We start from the raw sequence: 23,263 nt of genomic DNA on the forward strand, positions 1-23,263 counted from the left end.
AGGAACCTGGGATCGTGCGTGACCTGAGCTGAAGGCAGATACTTAACTGGCTGAGCCACCCAGCGCCCCTACTTTCTCTATTTTTGATCTTATTTAAGCTTACAAGGACCAGACACCACTGTAGCAGTCTAGAGCATCTGCAAGTCATCTTGGTGACATCTGAGGGAACATCCAGCCCTAGGTCATCTGTCCCAACCACCTCGGGATCAGGATTTGTTCGATACATGCTCTTTTGCATCACTCAGCCCATTTATGAATACGACCCAAGGAGCACCCCCATAGCCACCTTACCGCACAGTAGTACTCCCTAAGTGTTCGTCCTATGTTAGCACTGTTCTCTTTATTCTGCGCGTCCTCCTTCAAATCCCCTCTGCTACCTCATAATGATACAGTGTCCCTTCCCCCCACCCTCACACGGGAAAAAAAGAAAAAAAAAACACCACAACTGTGCATCGGGTTGGCTGATTCCTCGGGAAGGCCTTTATCTTCCTCAAAGGACTGTCGCAGAAGTACTACATCCGATGACCCAAAATAATATAAAACTAAGTTTGTCTGTTCCCATCACAGCTAGCCAGATTTTCATCAGCTTTGGAAAGCACGTTTGGGATGACAGGTGTGACTTCAAATGGAGGTCAGGTGGCATACACGGAATTCCGTTTGCAAGCGTCCCAGGTGAGACATCTCAAACAGATAGGCAGTTAATTAATATAATTATATTATAATAAGACACTATGGACAGAAAAATGAAGAGTGGTTTTAAGGAGGAGCCCAAAGGAACACCCCAAGAAGCAGAAGCTCACAGGGTAGGCTCTAATATAGAACTAATAGCTTCTGACCCTACATATTGCTCCAGAGTGAGCGGAAGTAGGGATTTGTTTATTTCACTATCGTTAATGATTCTTCTAGCAAGGCCGGGGAATATTTTCACTAGTTCAAGAATTATGATACAGGAATGGTATGGAAGAGTTTGCAAAATTAAAAAACCAACTACGTGTCTGTATGTAAATACAGATTTATGAAATATTGCAGGTGTGGAAATTTACACAGCAAATAGTGAATCATAGTTTTCTCTGAGGAGAGAAGTGGATGGGGAGAGACTGGAAAGCGACATTCATTTTTTTCATCTGATATATTTTTGTCCTGTTTGTTTTTATATTAGGCATGTGTTGCTATTATTTTAATAATGGCTTTTTTTTTTTTAAAGATTTTATTTATTTGACAGACAGAGATCACAAGCAGGCAGACAGGCAGGCAGAGAGAGGGAGAGGAGGAAGCAGGCTGCCTGCAGAGCAGAGCCCAATGTGGGACTTGATCCCAGGACCCTGAGATCATGACCTGAGCCGAAGGCAGCGGCTTAATCCACTGAGCCACCCAGGCGCCCAATAATGGCTTTCTTGAGGGGTGCATGGGTGGCTCAGTCTGTTAAGGGTCCTATTCTTGACTTCAGCTCAGGTCATGATCATAGGGTGGTGAGATGGAGCCCCGTGCCAGGCCATGGAGCCCACTTCAGATTCCACTCTCTCTCTCCCTCTCTGCCCTTCCCCTCCCCCCAGTCCCACTTGCGCTCACTTTCTCTCTGTAAAAAAATAATAAAATTCAAGAAAAATGCCAAAACTATAGCTTTATCAAAATAAAAGCCACATACTATATAACTCACTCATTTAAAGCATACAACTCCTTTTTTAAAGTATATTCTGAGTTGTGCTGCCATTACAGAAATGAATATTTACATCAGTTAAAAAATAAACCCCATTATGAGTCGCTCCCCATTTCCCTCTCCTTCCAGGCCCTCCGGCAACCACTGATCTGCCTTCTGTCTCCGTGGACTTGCCAATTCTAGACATTAAAAATAAATGGAACCATACAATTATGTGGCTTTTCCCCCCCACTAAGCATGTTTTCTAGTTTCTTTCTTTTTTAAAAATCTTTTATTTTATTTATTTATTTATTTGACAGACAGCGATCACAAGTAGGCAGAGAGGCAGGCAGAGAGAGAGGAGGAAGCAGGCTCCCCGCTGAGCAGAGAGCCTGATGCGGGGCTCAATCCCAGGACCCTGAATTCATGACCTGAGCTGAAGGCAGAGGCTTCAACCCACTCAGCCAACCAGGCACCCTTGTTTTCTAGTTTCATTTAGGCTGTAGCATGAATAAAGACTTCATCCTTTTTTGTGGCTGAATAATATTCCATTGTATGGCTCACCACATTTTGTTTATTCATTCACCAGTGGATGGACATTGGGCTGTTTCTACCTTTGGGCTATTGTGAATCGTGATGCTATGAACATTCATGTATACTTTTCTCCATGGGTAAGTTTTTGCTTGAATATGTTTTCAGTTCTTTTACGCATTTTTGTAGGAGTAGAACTGCCAAACTGTTGACAGTGGTTACGCCATTTCACTTTCCCACCAGCCATGTATGAGGATTCCAATTTCTCCGCATCCTTGTCAACGACTGGTATTTCTCTTTTTACTTTATTAAAAAAAAAAAATTACGGTCAATCCAGTGGGTATGAAGTGGGTATTAGTCCCATAATGACTAATGATGTTGAGCATCTCTTCCTATGCTTGTTGGCCATTTGCATATCTTCAAAGAATTGGCTAGTAAGTCTTTAGCCCATTGTAATTTAATTAAATTGAATTAATTTATTTTTTAAAGTAGGTTCCATGCCCAACATGGGCCTTGAACTCACAACCCTGAGATTGTCACATGCTCTTCCAACTGAAACAATGAGGTGGCCCCTCTTTTGCCCATTTTTAAATTTGGCTGTTCATTTTTTGTTGTTGAGTTGTAGGAGTTCTATATATATTATGTATTATATATTTTATAAATGTTATACATTATATAGTATTGACATAAATCATATATCTATACCTATCTACATATCTATATGTAGATATTAATTCCACTAGATATATGGTTTACAAATTTTTTTTCCCAGTCTTTAAGTTGTCTTTTCACTCTGTTGATAGTGATTTATTTATATATCAATCTGCTTATTTATTTATTTATTTATAAGTAATTTCTATACTCAACATGGTGCTTGAACTCAAAATCCTGAGATCAAGAGTCACATGTTCTTCCAAAAAAGCCAGCCAGGTGCCCCTTGATAGTGTTCTCTATTGCACAAAAGGTTTTAATTTTGATGAGCCCAATTTGTCTATTTTTTGTTTTGCTGCTTGTGCTTTCGGTGTCATATCAAAGACAGCTGTGCCTAACCAAAGCTCATGAAAATTTACTCTTACATACATATTTTAAAGATTTTATTTATTTATTTATTTATTTGACACAGAAAGAGAGCACAAGCAAGGGGAGTGACAGAGGGAGAAGCAGGCTTGCCACTGAGCAGGGAGCCCAATGCAGGGCTTAGTCCCAGGACGCTGGGATCATGACCTGAGCCAAAGGCAGATGCTTAACTGACCCAGCCAACCAGGCATCCCTCCCTCTTATGTCTTTTTGAGATAATTTTTGTGCAGTTATGAGGAAGGAATCCAACTTTGTTTTTTAGCATGTGGATGCCCAGTTGTCCCAGCACCATTTGTTAAAAGGAGTATTCTTTCCCTGTTTAATTGTCTTGACTCTACTGTTGAAAATCAATTGACTGTATATGTGAAGGCAGCATATATTATTAAAAGAAAGAAAGAGGGGTGCCTGGGTGGCTCAATGGGTTCACTGTCTGCCTTTGGCTTGGGTCATGATCCTGGGGTCCTGGGATCAAGCCCCATGTAGGGCTTCCTGCTCAGTGGGGAGTCTGTTTCTCCCTCTCCCTTGGCCTCTACCCCCTTCCCCCTACCCTAGGTCATGCTCTCTATCTCTCTCCTGGAAAGCAAGCAAGCAAGCAAGCAAGAAATAAAAAAGGAGAATTTGAAAAGAGTGAAGTCCATAAATTCTTTAACTACAGAAATGGTCAGTTAATCTGTATCTCAGCCTTATGAACTAAGTCTAACTAGCTATCAGTTTTACCAAACTGGAAGATGTAGTACACATCATCTTAGATTGAAACAGATACAGGCAGCTGTAAATTTTCCTTTCCCTAGAGCTCTCCAGAACATCCCATAAATGACTAAGTATTATTTTTTGGAACTTGGTGCTATGAGGAAATAATCTGAAAGTCTGACCTAATAACATTTTTTCTGTTTACTAACATTATTTGTCTATAAGATTTTCATCTTAGAGAATTAATTGCCTCATATTTAAAATTCTTGGCTCATAGTACCAGTTTTATAGAGGCTACAGACTGAATATTTGGGTTCCCCCAAAATCTCTCTGTTGAAACCAATTCACCCAATATGATGGTGTTTGGAGATGGGGACTCTGGGAGGTGGTCAGGTCATGAGGATACAGCCCTCACGAATGGGATGGTGCCCTTATAAAAGAGACCCCAAAGAGCTCCTTTGCCCCTTCTGTCATCAGAGGACACAGTGAGAAGACAGCATCTGTGAACCAGTAATGGTCATATAGAAACAGACTTGGAAGGAGAATCATGTTGATAAATTATTTCTAGTGCTTACATCGAAACTGTTTTCTCTAGAAGAATACCAAGAGGTAAATAAGAGAATACATAAAAAAAAAACAACAAAAAAAAGAAAAATAAACGAACCCCCCCCCCAAAAAAAAACCCCAAGGTGCCTCCATAGTAAAGAAAGACAAAATTGGAAGAGTTACTGTGGACAATGAGAGGCAGCAGAAGCTTCAGATGGCCCCACCTTGATGCCTGAATCCTGCTCTGCCTCTCCAAAACTATTCTGCAGGTATTGGTCCTGTTCAAACTCAGGAAAAAAACCCAGAACAACCAATGGGTGATATCTTTTATGCATGGCAATTTTAAAAACAATAGAAGGAAAGAAGAAGAAGAGAATGTAAGCAAAAAAGCAGCTGAAAAACCTATATAATTCCAAAATATCTTCCAGGGTCTCAAAGAATTACCAGCAGCATGATATTGGTGAGGGGAGATGGGGAGGAAGAGAGACTTAAAGGAAGAGATTTAAGGGTTTCAAGAAGAGGTTTCTACATGACAGAAATGGAAGTTAGTGTAGCTTGGGAAATAAGGGAAAAATAAATATACAGCTATTCAAAATAAAATGAGAGACATGATGGAAATGTTGAGGAGATCTCAAAATTGTAAGGGATACTGACATATAGATCACAGAGATGATAGTTATGGAGAACAAAGAAGATCCAACATATGCATAATTAGTGTTTCTGAAGAAACAGATAAAGCAAATGGAACAGATGGATAAAATGGAAATCTGCAGATTGAGAGTCCTGCCATAGCCTAGGAAAATTTAATTTAGAACCATCAATACCAAAAGATAACATGGTATGGGGAACCTGACTGGCTCAGTTGGTTAAGTATCTGACTCTTGGTTTTGGCTCAGGTCATGATCTCAGGGTCATGGGATTGAGCCCTGCCTCGGGTTCCACGCTCAGCATGGAGTCTGCTTGGGATTCTCTTTCTCTGCCCCTTCCCCCACTCACTTGCGCGCTCTCTCTCTTTTAAATGAAATAAATTTTAAAAAATCTTAAAAAAATTAAGAAAACGGGGTGCCTGGGTGGCTCAGTGTATTGAGCCTCTGCCTTTGGCTCAGGTCATGATCTCAGGGTCCTGGGATCAATCCCCCTCTCTCTCTCTGCCTGCCTCCCTGCCTACTTGTGATCTCTCTGTCTGTCAAATAAATAAAATCTTTAAAAAAAAATTAAGAAAACATAACATGGTGAAGTTCTAGAACTCCAAGGATAAAGAAAATCCCTTGGTATTCAGGTAGAAGAAAGTGGTATTCAGGTAGAAGAAAATCAGGTTGGTAGTAGACATCTCCGAGATACTCACTGTCCAAAAACAGTGAAACAGTATCTATAGAGCAACAGAAAGTACAACCTGATAATTCTGTAGCCCCCCAAGGGGTCCTTTATGTACAAAGACAACAAATAGATGGTCTTAAACAAAACAGAAATACAGGATCTATGCCGTGCTCTTGTAAAAATATGGGGGGATGAGTCCCTGTCATGTCAGATAAACTACGGTAAACCAGATAGACTGGACTGACACAGGAGTAAGACAAAACAACTACGGGAATAGTGGTTTTTGAAAAGAATGTGTCACAAACCTTGACAAGGTGAAAGTAATAATATAATGGGAATTTGGGGAGAAGGGTTTCTGGGGAAAAGTAAAATATGTTCACTTCCTCCAGGCGGTTAGTAGGAGAAGTAGATACTTTGAAATGTGGGTTAAAAACACCACCACCATCACTACCACCACTGATAAAACTTCACAATATTTCACTACCTTTTCTTCTTAATTTTGAACAGATATTTTTAGGAATCCATGGTAATTGGATTAGAGGAAATATTTATCTCAAGTTCACCTCGAGTTAAAGTTCCTCAATTTTACTTCTGTTTTATTTCAAGTAACATTCAAATTTGTGGTATCCATGGAATTATTTCCATTTTTCTAAAATTATAATATGTATTCATCTATCTTTCTGTCTGGAAATATGCACATAAAGAAGGCTAGCACTGAGTATATTGACAATGGCTATTTCCAAGTTAAGAGCATCTGGTTTATTTTTACTTTCTTTTTATTTTTTACAAGTATGCATTATTAAAAGTTCTTTATTAAAAATACATATGGACACAGATCTGGCCATCTTAATCCTTTGTTCAATGTCTCTTTTAGAAAATGGGTGGCTCAGTGGGTTAAGCCGCTGCCTTCGGCTCAGGTCATGATCTCAGGGTCCTGGGATCGAGGCCCGCATCGGGCTCTCTGCTCGGCAGGGATCCTGCTTCCTCCTCTCTCTCTGCCTGCCTCTCTGCCTGCTTGTGATCTCTCTCTGTCAAATAAATAAATAAAATCTTAAAAAAAAAAAAGAAAATATTTAATTTAAATTTTATTTTAAGATTTTATTTATTTATCTGAGAGAGACAGAGAGACAGAGAGAGGATAAGCAGGGTGTGGGGGGGCCAGAGGAGGGACAGAGGGAGAGGGAAAAGCAGGCTCCCTACTGAGCAGGGAGTCCAGTGTGGGGCTCCACTCCAGGAACCTGGGATCATGACCTGAGCCAAAGCAGATGCTTAACTGACTGAGCCACCCAGGTGCTCCTAATTTTCATTTTCTAGAGATTTATTTATCTATCCTAGAAAGAGAGAGAGAGAGAGCACACAAGCAAGCAGGGGCAGAGTAAGGAGGGGCAGAGGGAGAGGGAGAGAGAATACGAGGCAGACTCCATGCTGATCATGGAACCCATTGTGGGGTTCAACCCCAGAACCTAGAGATCATGACTTTAACCGAAACCAAGTTGGAGGCTTAACTGACTGTACCACCCTGGCGCCCCTTAAAGATTTTCTTTTTAAGCAATCTCTATGCCCAAGTGGGGCTTGAACCCAAAACCCTGAGATCAAGACTCATGTGCTCTACCAACTGAGCCAGCCAGGTGCCTCTGTTTATGATAGTTTCATTCATAATTGCCAAAACTTGGAAGAAACCAAGATGTCCCTTAGGAGGTGGATAGATAATTGTGGTACATTTACAATTATAATAGAATATTACTGAGCACTAAAAAGAAATGAGCCATCAAGCCATGAAAAGATAGGGAAGAACCTTACATGCATATCACTAAGTTAAAGAAGCCAGTCTGAAAAGGTTACATACTGTATGATTCCAACTACGTAACACTCTGGAAAAGGCAATAAAACTATGGAGACAGTAAAAAGATCAGTGGTTGTCAGAGGTCGGGTGGTAAGGATGACTAGGTAGGACACAGAGGGTTTTCAGGGCAGTGAAAATACTCTGTATTATGATGATAGGTACATGTCGTCATACATTTGTCCAAACATATGAAGCGTAAACACTGCCAGTGGACCCTAGTATAAACTGTGGACTGTGTCAGTGAAGGTTCACCCAATTGTAACAAATGTATCACTCTGGTGAGTGATTACATTGATAATGAGGGAGGGTGTGTATGTGTGGGGTCGGGGAGAAGGTGGGAAATTTTTGTACCTTCTGCCCAGTACTGTTGTGAGCCCAACACTGTTCTACAAAAATAAAATCTTAAAAAAAATTTTTTTTAAATATAGAGGCTAAAAAAGATACACTTGGAAATTATATATTTTGAAATAAATCTAATGAAAGTTGTGGTTTATAACTAATGTATGCTCATTATCAAAACGATGGAAAAATACAGGAAAGTGTAAACAAAGTATATACTGCTTTTTTTTTTTTAAATTTATGTATCTGTCAGAGAGAGAGCGAGAGCGTGTGCACAAGCAGAGGGACTGGCAGGTAGAGGGAGAAGCAGTCTACCCTCTGAGCAGAGAGCCCGATGTGGGCTCGATCCCAGGACCCTGCGATTGTGACCTGAGCCGAAGGCAAATGCTTAACACACTAAGCCGCCCAGGCAATCCAGTTGCTACCAATTTATTGCTATTATAAATACTGTTGTAATAAATATCACAATACCGGGGAACCTGGGTAGCTCAGTGAGTTAAAGCCTCTGTCTTCAGCTCAGGTCATGATTCCAGGGTCCTGGGATCAAGCTCCGCATCGGGCTCTCTGCTCAGCGGGAAGCCTGCTTCCCCCCCTCCCCTCTGCCTGCCTCTCTGCCTACTTGTGATCTCTGTCAAATAAATAAATAAAATCTTTTTAAAAAATCACAATAAAGATTAACCTTGAATCCTATTTTCTAAAAAGTTTACTTATTTACTTAAGTAATCTCTACCCAACGTGGGGCTTGAACTTATGATCTCATGGTCTCCACTGAGGCGGCCTAGCACCCCACCTTGAATCCTATTTTTCTTTCTTTTTTTTTTTTTTAAAGATTTTATTTATTTATTTGACAGAGAGAGATCACAAGTAGGCAGAGAGGCAGGCAGAGAGACAGAGAGAGAGAGAGGAGGAAGCAGGCTCCCTCCTGAGCAGAGAGCCCGATGTGGGACTCGATCCCAGGATCCCGAGATCATGACCCGAGCTGAAGGCAGCGGCTTAACCCACTGAGCCACCCAGGCGCCCTGAATCCTATTTTTCTTAAAGATTTTATTTATTTTTCTTAGAGAGAGAGAGAGAGAGAATGAGAATGAGTGGGGGCGGGGAAGGTAGGGGCAGAGGGAGAGGGAGAAGCAGACTCCCAGATGAGCAGGGAGCCCAATGCAAGGCTCCCTCCAAGGACCCTGGGATCACGACTTGAGCCAAAGACAGATACTTAATCAACTGAGCCACCCAGGCGCCCCTTGAGTCCTACTTTTATGGTATATTTGTAACCTCTTCCAAGGAGCAGTACCAGACACAAATGCAGGCTTTGTGAAGGCTGCCCCTCCTTGGTCCCACTTTCCTTCTGCCGCACTGCTTCCCCTAGTTCCATGACTTGAAGACTCAGCCTCCCTTCGGTTCCTAGAATAATCTCCCTTTGAAGCAGTACTGAAACAGCTTTCGGTTCTCGAAAATAATAGCTCCATATCGGCTAGGCCTACTTCAGTCTCCATTCCTGGTTTCTTTTCTAGGAAACACTGTTGTCCTTTGCGCCTTCTGGGAGGATGGGAGCCCTGGCTTGCTCTTGCCAACTGGGCCTGGAACTGTGCCCTTGAGCCTCAGCCCGGTCACTTCTTTGTGTATCTGGAGAAAAGGACTGCAGGAGGCTTTATTTTAATCTCTTACAGCAAGAGGATGCTTGGTCACATCTACTTTGGCAGCCAAGCATGCGGCCTTTTTTGCTTTTGTTTTTTGTAGGGGAAAGGCTCTTACTGGGTCTCAAGAGGAGAGGGGGTTTAATTACCAACTTGACCCCAACAGTCCCAGACTTTGCTCTGAGGTTTCTCTTTCACTGTACGATTTGTATGGATTTATTGGAAAACACAAAGACTTCCAGGAACTGCTAGCAAGCCAGACTCATTTATGTTTCCTAGTAGGTACTGGATTCTATCTCCCTGCTCAGCTAAAATTAGTCTGTAAAAGTCTTGGGCTTGTTAATGCCAAACTGATGTGAAGACAAGTACTGGGAGAGATGGGATTTTTATTGTGCCACAACATTTTTATGGAGCCACATCTACAGGATGGCAAAATCAGGAGCTGTAGAAAAACCCTCCCAAAGCAAAGGACTCATTTAGAACTTTCCAGAAGCTTAAAAATAGCTACACAGGTCAGGGACCCAGACTGTTTTATTTGATTAAAGGAAGTGAAAACAGTTTCAGTGAAGTCTCAGAGTCGCCAGTACTGGGTTAATGAAGAGAAAGTGAAGAGAAGGGGTCGGGATGTCCAGGGGTCACTTGGGGTTCTTTGAGAGCACCCATTTACATGCTGGCCACAGGAAGAAAGCTTAAGGTGTGAGTGGAGTCATTCATTTATTCGACAAACAGGTACTGAGCAACTACTATGTATTGAAGGTTATGACAGACATTGGGGATACAGGAACAAGAGGGGCTTTCAGTATAGAGTAAAAAATTGGGGTGTATTCTAGGATATAACGAAACTGTAACAAAAGTGCCTAGGAAAATCTAGGCAAATCAGGGATGGTGCCACGGTGTCTAAGGTAACCCTTGAGTTGAGGTTTAAAGGAGGAATAGGACTGGCGAGGGGTTAGGGGAGAAGCCTGCTAGAGGAGGGGCTGGCACATGCAGAGGCGTGGATGCATGAGAAACCATGGTACATTTGAGGCCCTGCCTAAATATGGCACTGGACCTAGATGGGGGTACTGGGAAGTCCTACCTACTTTTGTTGTGGGAATATATGTGATATAGGTATGAGCAGGTGCTGGCTGATGTGGCTGAGTGGGGAGATAGTGATCAGACCACAGAAAGCTTTGAGACCTTGCAAGTCTTGTTGAACAAGAGGTCCTTGGGCCCCAAAGCACTTTAATGGGCATGGGTTATAATTGGGGGGGATCTGCTTTGTTTTATCTCATCATGATCAGGCTTCTCTTGAATCCCCACCTTTTCCAGTCAGAGCACTTTGGAGCCACATAGCTGACCTTCTTCCCACTCACCCTCCAGAATGAGGCCCATGAGAAGACTACAGTGTTTATAAAAAGGCTTAAAAGCATCATTATATTTTCAAGGAACTCTGTTCAATGCTTTGAATTTATCAAATCAAATCTTATCACAATGTACACAGAATTATTTCTAATTCAGCATTCACTTGTATGGATGGAAGCTGAGTAGAGAGGGAAGAATATTTTATTAGATATATGGGATAGTCTTTTAAAAAATATATATAGGGCACCTGGGTGGCTCAGTTAGGTTAAAGCCTCTGCCTTCGGCTCAGGTCATGATCTCAGGGTCTTGGGACGAGTCCCGCATTGGGTCTCTGCTCAGTAGGGAGCCTGCTTCCTCCGTTCTCTCTGCCTGCCTCTCTGCCTACTTGTGATCTCTCTCTGTCAAATAAATAAATAAATAAAATCTTAAAAAATATATATATATTTAAAATTTAGAAATTATATATTTTTTTTTCTAAAAAAACTCAAACTGTACAGAATTCTGTAGAATTAAAAAGTGAAAGTATCCCTCTTCCCTGCCCCAATTAAGTAGCAGGTACTATTAACGAGTCTGGCACATACCTTTTTTTCATTTTAAGGATTTATTCATTTATTTTAGAGAGAGAGAGCGAGAGAGCGTGAGAGGCAGGGGAAGAGGGAGAGAGAGAGAATCTCAATCAGCTTCCATGCTGAGAAGGGAGCTAGAAGGGCATGGATCTCAGGACCCTGACAGCACGACCTGAACTTCAGCATATGCACAGTGAGACAGCTTTGCACAAATACAGCAGCAATAACTGTTAATGCCAGTACCTACTAGTTAGCTCCGAAACCTTGAACTTCTCTTTCTTCAACATCTAGCATGGTACGCTGCCCATTCCAGACATTTAATATGTATCCGTTAACAACAATTTAATATCCTATGACTCAAATTAGCAGAATACCTATGGAGGCATTAAGAACCAGGTAAAGTCACCAAAAGTATCCATTTAGTTGTCTAATGATGGAGACTATGCCTTCTTTTCTTGACAACTGAACAGTCTTGCTTCTGTAAGTGATTAGGTGAGTGGTTTACTGGGGTGAACTCCTCGGGCTACATGTTTTTCTGAAATCAAGCAAGGAGGCTTAGAACAATGGAAGAAAGAACTGACCACACACAACGTCAACCAGATGTACTCTCCATACACGCTGGTCACAAATGGGTGACCTACTTTCCTGCAGAAAAGCAGGAATCAATTCTGTCTTCCTTGCTTGTTTTGGTTCCTACCACTGCCACTTATTAAATGACCTTGGAGAATTCTCTTAATCTCTCTGAGGATGAAAAAACCTAACCTGTATGGTCAGTCAAAGACTCAAACAAGATGGCCTTTGAGAATGTGTGCTGGGCGTGGGGCAGATATGAGACAGAGTAGTGGAGGCAGAGGCTCTGGACCAAATGCCAGCTCTAACACTTACTAGCTGGATGACCTCAGGCGAATTATTCAACCTCTCACCAAACCACGGCTTCTTATCCATGACATGGGAAAAATTACTGGATTATTTTGAGGAGTAAGAGAGATCATGTCTTTAATATGGTTTTTGGCACTGACAGTAATGGCTGAATACTTATTTACCATTATCACTATGAGTGTAAGTCTTCCATAAAACTTTCCTTTTCTCTTCCTCCCCCAAATTCTTTTCTTTGGCTCCTCTGAATAACCTAAAGTAAGATTCCAAAGCTCTGCTTTTTCTGGGTTATGAAATGTGATGCTGAAAGAATGAATAAAGATGGAATGTTGCTAGGGACTGAATTATATCCTCCCAAAATTCATGTGTCGACGCCTTATCCTCCTATGTGACTGTATTTGGAGATAGGGTTTTTAGGAAGTAATTAAGGTTAAATGAGGTCATAATTGTGGAGCCCTAATCCCGTAAGACTGGCGGCCTTGTAAGTACAGAATGAGAAATTTCTTTGTCTCCTCTCTGTGTGAGCATACAGAAGAAATCAGCCATCTGCAAGCCAAGATGCACACCCTCTCCAGAAACTTCCAGCCTCCAAAACTGAGAGATAATGAATTTCTGTTGGTTAAGCCATGCAGGCTGCGGTATTTGGTTATGGCAGCCTGAGCTAAGACACGTGGCTTCCTTGACTTCTTCAAACTGGATTCTCGAAGTGTTTATTTTGGACAAGTTGACTACCTCTCTACTGTCGCATTTCACAAGTAGGGGATGTTCCTGAAGCTACATGATCTTCAAAATACATACAAAAATTAATAAATTGAGACAGATGGTGAGAATGGTGACCTTGATAACCAAGCTAAGATCTCTGTTTTGAGGGCAGTTTTCACGCAGATCTGGCTCTGAATTAAACATCCTGCATTGCTGGGCAAAGCAGACACCACACAGGGGGGATGTCTGTGTGTGCAAACGGGGTGCCAGGGCATAAGCCCATTAGTATTATTACTGATCTTAATGGTGAGAAAAGAAATCACAAGTACCCTGACAGGGTAAAAGAGAAGTATGTCACTTTGAAAAACAAACAAGCAAGCGATTTCTTTCACAGATTCACTCAAAACCATATTACCTTTCATGGTTTACAGAGGAGGAAGTTTAGGAACAGAGATTAAGTAACTTAATTAAGGTGACAGTTAATAACTTGATAAAGCTGGGGCAGTTGGGGAAGTCTGGCTCTAGAAAGCATGACAGAACCTATTAGCACAGATAGAGAAAAAATTCACCATGATGACCCCATTTTCCCTGAAAATGAAGAATAAATTAAACTTTTTTCTTTTTTTTTTTTTAATGTTTATTTATTACATCAATAATCTCTACACCCAATGTCGGGCTTGAACTCACAAGCCCAAGATCAAGAGTTGCTTGCTCTTCTGACTGAGCCAGCCAGGCACCCTTGAAAGTTTTTTCTTATCTCTTTGTAGGGTACTGAAATGACAGGAGCCCCCAAATGCAACACAATGAAGGTAGTTCCCAACAAAAATGCCTAACACAATGAAGAGTATCTTTTTTTTTTTTTTTGAAGATTTTATTTATTTATTTGACAGAGAGAGATCACAAGTAGGCAGAGAGGTAGGCAGAGAGAGAGAGGAGGAAGCAGGCTCCCCGCTGAGCAGAGAGCCCGATGCGGGACTTGATCCCAGGACCCTGAGATCATGACCTGAGCCGAAGGCAGCGGCTTAACCCACTGAGCCACCCAGGCGCCCCGAAGAATATCTTTTTAAAAAAGATTTTATTTACTTATTTGAGAGAAAGAGCAAGAATGGGGGAGGGGCAAAAAGGGAGGAAAGGGAGAGGGTGAGAATCTCAACCAGACTGTGCTGAGTGAGGAACTCTATGCAGGGCTTGATCTCACCCTGAGATCATGACCTGAGCTGAAACCAAGAGCCTGGCACTTAACTGACTGAGCCACCCAGGCATCCTAAGAATATCCTTCTTAATCGGCAGCCAACACAGTTAATGGTAAAACACTAGATGTGTTCTCAGTCAATTCATCAATACAGATCAAGTTACCTGTTCTTACCACAACTGTCAAACCTAGTTTAAGAAATTCCGCCCAAAGTTATAGTAAGAAGTAGAACACAAGTAAGAGATGTAAATAGGAAAATGAAAGACTGTATTAGCATTATTTGCAGGGATAACCCATAACGCTAAGAAAATCAAGTGAAATGCTGTTAGGTTCTTTAAAGACATTTTGTAAGTGGATGGATATAAAAGAAATACACATAAAAGTCAGTAAATATTCTCCATACCAGCAGTGAAGTCCTATCAGAAGAAGTCTTATTCATAACAACAACAAAAAGTAAGATAAGCCACGATAACCTTAGTAAGAATGTTTTTGGTACCCAGATGAAAGAAACTATTAGTCCTGTCCTTTGTCTCAGTAATTCATCATCTAGGAATCTACCCAAGGAAAAGGTCAGAACTTCAAAGATTTATTATCAGATTTTAAAATACTTTAATATTGGGAAAATTTGAATATTCAATAGTAGGAGAACATTAATCAGGTCATAACATATCTGTGTGATGAAATCTTTAAGACCATTCCAAGGACTATTTAGTGACTTGGGGAAATGCTAAAAATGCTCTCTCATGAAAAAAGGGAGGATACAGAATTTTTTATAGCATCTGATGCTAATTTTGCTTGATATTGGGGTTCTTCTCTGAGCAGGGAATTCTTATTTGCTTCACAATTTCCTGAACCATCCCATGCCCACTCCTTGGGTTACATGATACAAATGCGTAATTCTCCTCCTCCTTATTTGTGGTTTTCTCTTCTTGCCTTGACTAATCTCCATACTCTCTTATCGCCCCACCGATCCAAGCAAGGGTGACTGCAGCCACTCCAATGGTTTTAATTCTTCCATATGCTAAGGATGTCTAATCTGTTCTTTACCATAACCCAATTCTTGCCCTAAACTATGAGAGCTGACCTTTATCCACCTAGCTCTCTATGCCTGCAATTTCCATTATCCCAGATTTCTTCTGTTCTTGAACCATCTTCAATAAGACTCACATCATCCCCTCATCTCCATCTCACCTGCTGGACTCTAAATTGACACCTTCTCCTTTTGCCAGGACTCACGCATGAGACTGATTAGTCTGTGGTCCTAAGCTTTTCAATCCATTCTATCATCAGAGTGATCATTCTAAAACTTCAATTAATTAGTTAATTAATTAAGAGAGAGAGCACAAGTGGGAGGGGGTAGAGGGGCAGAGGAAACGGAGAGTGAATCCTAAGTATACTCCATGCTCAGTGCGGAGCCCAACTTGGGCTTGATCTCATGTCCCTGAGGATTAAGACCTGGGCTGAAATCAAGAGTCCCTTGGTGGGGCTCCTGGGAGGCTCAGTTGTTAAGCATCTGGCTTCGGCTCAGGTCATGATCCCCGGGTCCTGGAATGGAGCTCCACATCAGGCTCCTTGCTCAGCAGGGAGCCTGCTTCTCCCCTGCCTGCCATTCCCTGTGCTTGCTCTCTGTCTCTCTCATTCACTCTGTCAAATAAACAAATAAAATCTTTAAAAAAAGGAGTCCCTTGGTCAACCTATGGAGCTACCCAGGCACCCCCAGAGTGATCATTCTAAAGCAAACAACTAATCATCGGTCTCTACTATTGTTTCTGTTTCTTTTGTGATATCATGAAGGTTCAAATAGTAAGAGATACAGGTCTGCCAGGACTAATTTATTTGCCACTCATCTAAACTCCATCCCCAACCCCCAACCTCTTCCACTGTGGGAGGAAGCAGGAAGCAGCTAATTAAAGCAGGTGCTGAAATGAAAAAGGAAACCCAGGGAGAGTGACTCAGCTCATGGACAATGCATGGGGACAATCAAAGCCTAGCAATCCATCAGATTTTTCTCAACAAAGTGGTCTTTTTTTTTTTTTTTTTAAACATTTTTATTTATTTATTTGACAGCGAGAGAGTATAACTGGGGGATCAAAAGAGGGAGAAGCAGGCTCCCTGCCGAGCAGGGATCCTATGCGGAGCTTGATTCCAGAACCCTAGATTATGACCTGAGCTGAAGGCAGATGCTTAACTGACTGAGGCACCCAGGAGCCCCTGAATTTTTTTAATTGAAGAGGCAGGTCAATAACAATACATATTAATACATGCCAGAAAATCAGAGAAAAGGCACGTGGTATGGTACTCGGAATTTTTTCTATTATAAAAATTTATGAATAAACAAAAAAGTTAAAAGATTAGTATAATCTACTCTCATGTATCTTTCACCAGGGTTGAAACCGTTAATATTTTACTATTTTGGCTTAATCTATATAGGTATGCATTTTTTTTTCTGAATCATTCTGAAGTATATTGCAGACATTATGGTCAGTTATATTATATTTAGCCTTGGTTTTTAATATCTGCTTTTCAAGTATTTTTTTATTCATGTTTTATAAAATCCCTAAAGATTTAAAAAGAGAATAATTATGTTCATGTTGTTAGAAAGCAAGACTTACAGTGTGAGAGAAAAGAGATTCGATGTAAAAATCAAAGGTATTAAACAAAACCCCTGAAATATTAACTCTACGTTGTAAGCATTAGTATTCCTGATTTCTTTTTCCTTAAAAAAAATACATATTTACCAGCTCTGTCCACCATAACACTGTAGCAGTAAACACCCCTAGTAACTTTGGTTATGGTCTCTAAACACCACACCCTCCCAAGAGAAACCAAAGCTCCTTGGAGGGAGGGCTGATGCCAGGACTGGGGCAGGAATGCATACAAGAAGGTGATGGGAAATCTCATCGTCCCTGACAGCAAGCAAATCCTACAAAACTAAAGAGACCATGACAAAGGACACAGGAGCTAACATTAAGAGGCTCAAGAGTCAAAGATGAGACAACTGGAGAAACAAAGAACACAACCAAAACAGAAAACCTGAATACATTAAAAACACATAGGTACCCGACGAAATAAAAAAGTGGCCTCCCCATCCAAGCCACAAAACAATGGGTTACCACTGGAGGTACACGGGGCATCGACTCCTTATTCTGAAAATGGCAATTAAAGAATTAAGCATTTAGGGGCGCCAAGGTGGCTCAGTCAATTAAGCATCTATCTTTGGCTCAGGTAATGATCCTGGCACCTGGGATGGAGCCCTCAGCAGGGCTCCCTGCTCAGCAGCAGGGAGTCTGCTTCTTCCTCTGCCACTCTCCCTGCTCCTGCTCCCTCTCAAATAAATAAATAAAATTAAAAAGAAAAAGAATTAAGCTTTACCCTGTCTTTTCAGATCAAATTATATACTAGGGTAACTACATAGCCCCAGCTGATAAAGCTTTGCTTTGCCGAAGAATTACAGCTAATACATTTAGAATGCAGGGGACATTCAGACACTCAGCATTTGGCTATTTCTAGTTAACCAATGATTCAGGCAATCATGAAAGCATTACATGAAAGATGGGTGTGGGTCTTTGAAATGAAAGGAGCAGCTGTTGCCACGTGAATTCACTGATTAGTGGTAGAATCATTATAAGCGAGACGATCGGATAGCATGTGGTCTCCTGAAATGATTCAATGTGACGTACACAGTAGTTTATAGCAGTATTCTCGCTCCTGAAAGTTACAGCTAAGTTCTAGTTTGCAAGAAATATGAAGGATAGAAGAACAACTTAACACTATGAGAAGACAGGTAGACAAGTCCAGAAGGCATGACATTCTATATGACAACTAAGTTTTTTCAACAAAGACAAGGTTGGGGAGGGAGGAAAGGACAATGAATGGCAGAATATCCACCAACTACATCCTGCGTGGACTCGTTTAGTCCCTGACTTGAACAAACCCAACTGAAAACACTTTGAGCTACTTGGAGAAATGCCAGTATGGACTGGGTGCTGGGAGGGCATCAACATTATTAATTAACTTTGCTGGATGTGATGGTAATGGCATTGAAAGAATGTCTATCTTCTTAAAAGATGTATATCTCGCTATCTTCTTAAGGGATGTATATTTAACTACGCACGGGTGAAACAACCTGATGGCTAGATTTTCTTTAGAAAGGCTTTGCACACACAACAGATGTGAAATGGGGGTAGACAAAGCAAGTATAGAAAAGGCTTGATAATTACTGGGCTTCAGTAATAGGCATATGGGGGTTCATGACATGGTTCTTTATCCTTCTGTGTATTTTTGAAATTTTTGTAACAGTATTTTTTAAAGATTAAAAAAGAAGTAGCTATTTTTAGAGACAGAATCTGAACAGAAGTTGAAAACATTTATTTGGGACGCCTGGGTGGCTCAGTTGGTTGGACGACTGCCTTCGGCTCAGGGCGTGATCCTGGAGTCCCGGGATCGAGTCCCACATCAGGCTCCCAGCTCCATGGGGAGTCTGCTTCGCTCTCTGACCTTCTCCTTGCTCATGCTCTCTCTCACTGTCTCTCTCTCTCAAATAAATAAATAAAATCTTTTAAAAAAAAAATAAAAAAAAAGAAAACATTTATTTGCATTACACTGTCATTTAAAAACAAATGTGAAACTATTTTAAGTGGACTTCTCAAATAAGATGTTCTTACCCACCCACATTAGTTTTTTTTGTGTCTTTTGAGCGTATTGCTGCCTATTTATGGCCAATGAATTTTTACATTTTTGAAGGATAAATTACCTGTTGTCAATAATCATTATACTGGAACGTGGAATCCCCAAAACATCACAGCTCTGCAAAAGTTCTTTCTTACGCATCTCCCCTTGATTGTAGTAATTTCCTGAAGATAACAAATATACAGTGGCAGATTTCTTTGATAGTGGAAATCTATCAGTTTATTCATACTTATCTCATCTTGTTCCCTACGGGATGTAAGCCACCTGAAAAATTTGTGGTTACAATAAAAAGCTGAAGGAAATACTATTCACTCCTGTGAGATGACTGACAGCAGCCCAGTCTTTAGAATCATCACCATTTAATCCTTCCCCATCACTGGATCTACCTGTCTGTTCCTCCGTCGGTCTGCCTGCATTTCAGCTGCATGCTACAGGCAGTACTGCATATCGCCAAGACCACGGACTTTGGAGTTCAGCAGATTTAAAACTGCCTCTTCCCAAACTGCCCAGACTAAGTCAGGTACCTGCGTATTCTATTAATTTGGGAACCTTTAAATTGATAGTCCTTAAATATCTGCTGAACATTTATTTAAAGAAGAGGCTCTTTCTTACTCCTGAGTATTACAGGAAAATGTGTCCCTGGGGGATCTTGACCACATCAGTGCCCCGAATAGCTCATATATCCTTTCTTTTCCCAACATATGTATTGTTTCCTATGGATCGTTCTGCTAAGTACGGCTTCTCTGTATCCTTACAATAATATACAGTGAAGGTTTAGTACCACTTAAACTGCACTTACAAGCAATTTTCTAGCTAATGCACCCCTTAATTCAGCTCTCCAGCAGATAATTGCATGTGTACTGTGTGCTAGTTACTTAACTTTCCTGAGCCACAGGGTCTCCACCTGTGAAGTGGAGATGACCGTCTCCTACGGCTGTCCTGAGAATTCCATGAGACAATACACAGCCACCCAGTTCAGTAGGCAGTATTTTCTCTTTCCTCAACTTCTTTAGCTTTACACTCCCCGCCCCCCCATTTCATTTCTTCCTAAATGACAATCTGTTTTCATCATCCTGACCAAATGACATCCCCTCTGGGAAGTCTCCCATTTTCCCCTGGCAAGGAATCATTTCCAGTATTCTGCTCAGACATATGAACTTTTCTCCATGATCAGATTATTAATTCCTAAATGTCATTGACCTTAAATGTCACAGTCTCATTCAACTTTGTGTCATCCTGGTGTCCACAACACTTCAGGCACTCAGGAAGCACTGAACCAAGAGGGGCTTCCTTTACTGGCCAAATAGCCCAGAGGAAAACAGCCCCACCAGACCTTTCCACTTTGGCCAGAGTTACCTTAGTGCTACTTGTGAACTGTCTGCACCCAGAAAGGAGACAGTCATTACACGGTATCCAAAACAGGGATTAACCCTAAGACTCCAGATGATAACTTAATTTTGTATTGTCCTCATCACTGTATTTTAGTTTTTTTTTTTTTTTTTAATAAATTAGGAGTGTGGGTAATGTTTAATCTGTACCCTTTTGAGTGAGTTGGGGATTTTAAAAGTAATTAAAAAAATAGAAGTAATTAAAAATTTCTAAGAGGGGTGCCTGGGTGGCTTGGTCGGTTGAACATCCAATCCTTGATTTCGGCTCAGGCCAGGATCACAGACTCTTGAGAAGGAGTCTGGAGCCATGGGCTCTGCCATGCTGGGTGTGGTGCCTGCTTAAGATTCTCTCTCCTCCTCTCACTGTATCCCCTACCCCATGCTCTCTCTTATAAATAAATTAATCTTACAAAAACATTACAAGAGAGAACTACTTATTTATTTTAAAGATTTTATTTATTTATTTGACAGAGACACAGAGACATCAAGAGAGGGAATACAAGAAGGGGGAGTGGGAGAGGGAGAAGCAGACTTCCTGCTGAGCAGGGAGCCCAATTCCAGGCTGGATCCCAGAACCCTGGGATCATGACCCGAGTCGAAGTCAGATGCTTAACGACTGAGCCACCCAGGTGCCCCAAAAGAAAGCAATTTAAATGTCAAGTTCAAGTCAGAGGAAACACTTGCAAGACAAGCTACTGTGTATTTAATATGTTCTAAGGGAATGCTATATATTTTTTCATTTGAAAAAATTTTAATTTCTGGTTTCAACCTCCTGAAAAACAAGGAGAAATTTACTGAAGAAGGCACTGCACCTATAATACTTGGTAAATAATATCCAGGTTTCTCTCCTAGATCTTAAACCAAATATGTTATAATTTGACTCCCACAGCTGTAATGTAAAACACAAATACCATTAAAAGCAAACAATGAGGGGTGCCTGGGTGGCTCAATGAGTTAAGCCTCTGCCTGAATTCAGCTCAGGTCATTATCTCAGGGTCCTGGGATCTAGCCCCATGTGGGGCTCTCTGCTCAGCAGGGAGCCTGCTTTCCCCTCTCTCTCTGCCTGCCTCTCTACCTACTTGTGATCTCTCGCTGTCTGTTGAATAAATAAAATCTTAAAAAAAAAAAAAGCTTTCGGATTAAAAAAAAAAAAAAAGCAAACAATGATTGCTGTATTATTACCTGTATCTATTTACAGTTAATATCCTTAATAGCACAAACTGAGTAGGAAAGTGCTAGGACCCATATTCTCAATACATGAAAAATGGGCTAAACTCATTGGCAACAAAAGATTTGAGAGGAAAAAGTGTTATGCCAAGAAGTAATATTAAAAAATACTAGTCAGTGCTAGAGAGGGTGCTGTATTTAGGCAGATACTCTCACTACCTGTCAGTGAGGACATAAATTGGTATGTTTTGGAGAATCTGATTTGCATGCAAAGCCTTAAAAACAGACAAATTTAGAAATCAGCCCTAATGAAATAATAAGAAACACATAAAGATGTTCACTGTTTTCTGTTAATAGTGATAAACTGGGGAAAAAAAATCCCTCTAAATATTCATATAATAAAGGGATGACTAGGGGCGCCTGGGTGGCTCAGTGGGTTAAGCCGCTGCCTTCGGCTCAGGTCATGATCTCAGAGTCCTGGGATCGAGTCCCGCATCGGGCTCTCTGCTCAGCAGGGAGCCTGCTTCCCCCTCTCTCTCTCTGCCTGCCCCTCTGCCTACTTGTGATTTCTCTCTGTCAAATAAATAAATAAAATCTTTAAAAATAAAAAAAAAGGGGCGCCTGGGTGGCTCAGTGGGTTGGGCCGCTGCCTTTGGCTCAGGTCATGATCTCAGGGTCCTGGGATCGAGTCCCGCATCGGGCTCTCTGCTCAACAGGGAGCCTGCTTCCCTCTCTCTCTCTCTGCCTGCCTCTCCGTCTACTTGTGATTTCTCTCTGTCAAATAAATAAATAAAATCTTTAAAAAAAAAAATAAAAAAAAAATAAAAAATAAAGGGATGACTATATTAAGTTTTATCTCTATGAAACTATTTAAAAGGCTATTATCCTGAAACCAATGTTACACTGTATGTTCATTTACTAGAATCTAAATAAAAATTTGAAACAAAGGCTATTATTATCTAGTTCTTATTAACATGGGTAAATGCTTAAATTATTTTTCACAAGAATGTGACCCTAATCTAGCTTGTTTTCACTGTTTAATTTCACTGTTTAAACTAAGGACTAGTATATAATTTCTTTTAAGTACTAAGTTTTTTTTTTTTTTAATTAAAACTCTGCTTTTTAGAGCAGTTCTAGGTTCACAGAAAAATTGAGGGGAAGGTATGGAGATTTCACTTTAATCCTCGTACCTACACATGCATAGCCTTTCTCATTATCAACATCCCCCATGGCAGTGCTATATGTTACAATGGGTGAACCTACACTGATACATCATAATCACCTAAAGTCCATAGTTTAAGTTAGGGTTCCCTCTTGGTGGTATACAGGATGAGGGTTTGGACAAAAATGTACAAAGACATGCATCCCTTATAATATCATACAGTATTTTCACTGCCGAAGAATCCTCTGCGCTTCTCCAATTCACCCTCCTTTCGTCCCAACCCCAGGCAATCACTGATCGTTTTACTGTCTTTATCATTTTGTCTTCTCCAGAATGTCATATGGTTGGAATCACACAGTATATAGCCTTTTCAGAGTGGCTTCTTTCACTTAGTGTTATGCTGTTAAGGTTCCTCCATGTTTTTTCAGGGATTCATAGCTCATTTCTTTTTAGCATTGAATAATACTCTATTGCCTGGATGTCCCAACTTACTTGTCTATTTCCTAACCGAAGGGTGTTTTGGTTGCACTCAAGTTTTGGCAATTATGAGTCAAGTTGCGATAAACA

General features: G+C 40.9%; 1 protein-coding gene across 1 annotated transcript in view; it reads right to left on the minus strand.

Annotated features, from left to right (window-relative positions):
- Nucleotides 1–23,263, minus strand: part of PIGL (phosphatidylinositol glycan anchor biosynthesis class L) — a 65,492-nt gene that overhangs the window by 40,077 nt on the left and 2,152 nt on the right. The window contains exon 2 of the mRNA XM_044249198.1: nt 19,044–19,143. Within this exon, the coding sequence (XP_044105133.1) occupies nt 19,044–19,143 (100 nt within the window). The remainder of the gene's footprint in view (nt 1–19,043; nt 19,144–23,263) is intronic.

The sequence above is a fragment of the Neovison vison genome, chromosome 5 (assembly GCF_020171115.1).
Source record: "Neovison vison isolate M4711 chromosome 5, ASM_NN_V1, whole genome shotgun sequence".
Taxonomy (NCBI): Eukaryota; Metazoa; Chordata; class Mammalia; order Carnivora; family Mustelidae; genus Neogale; species Neogale vison.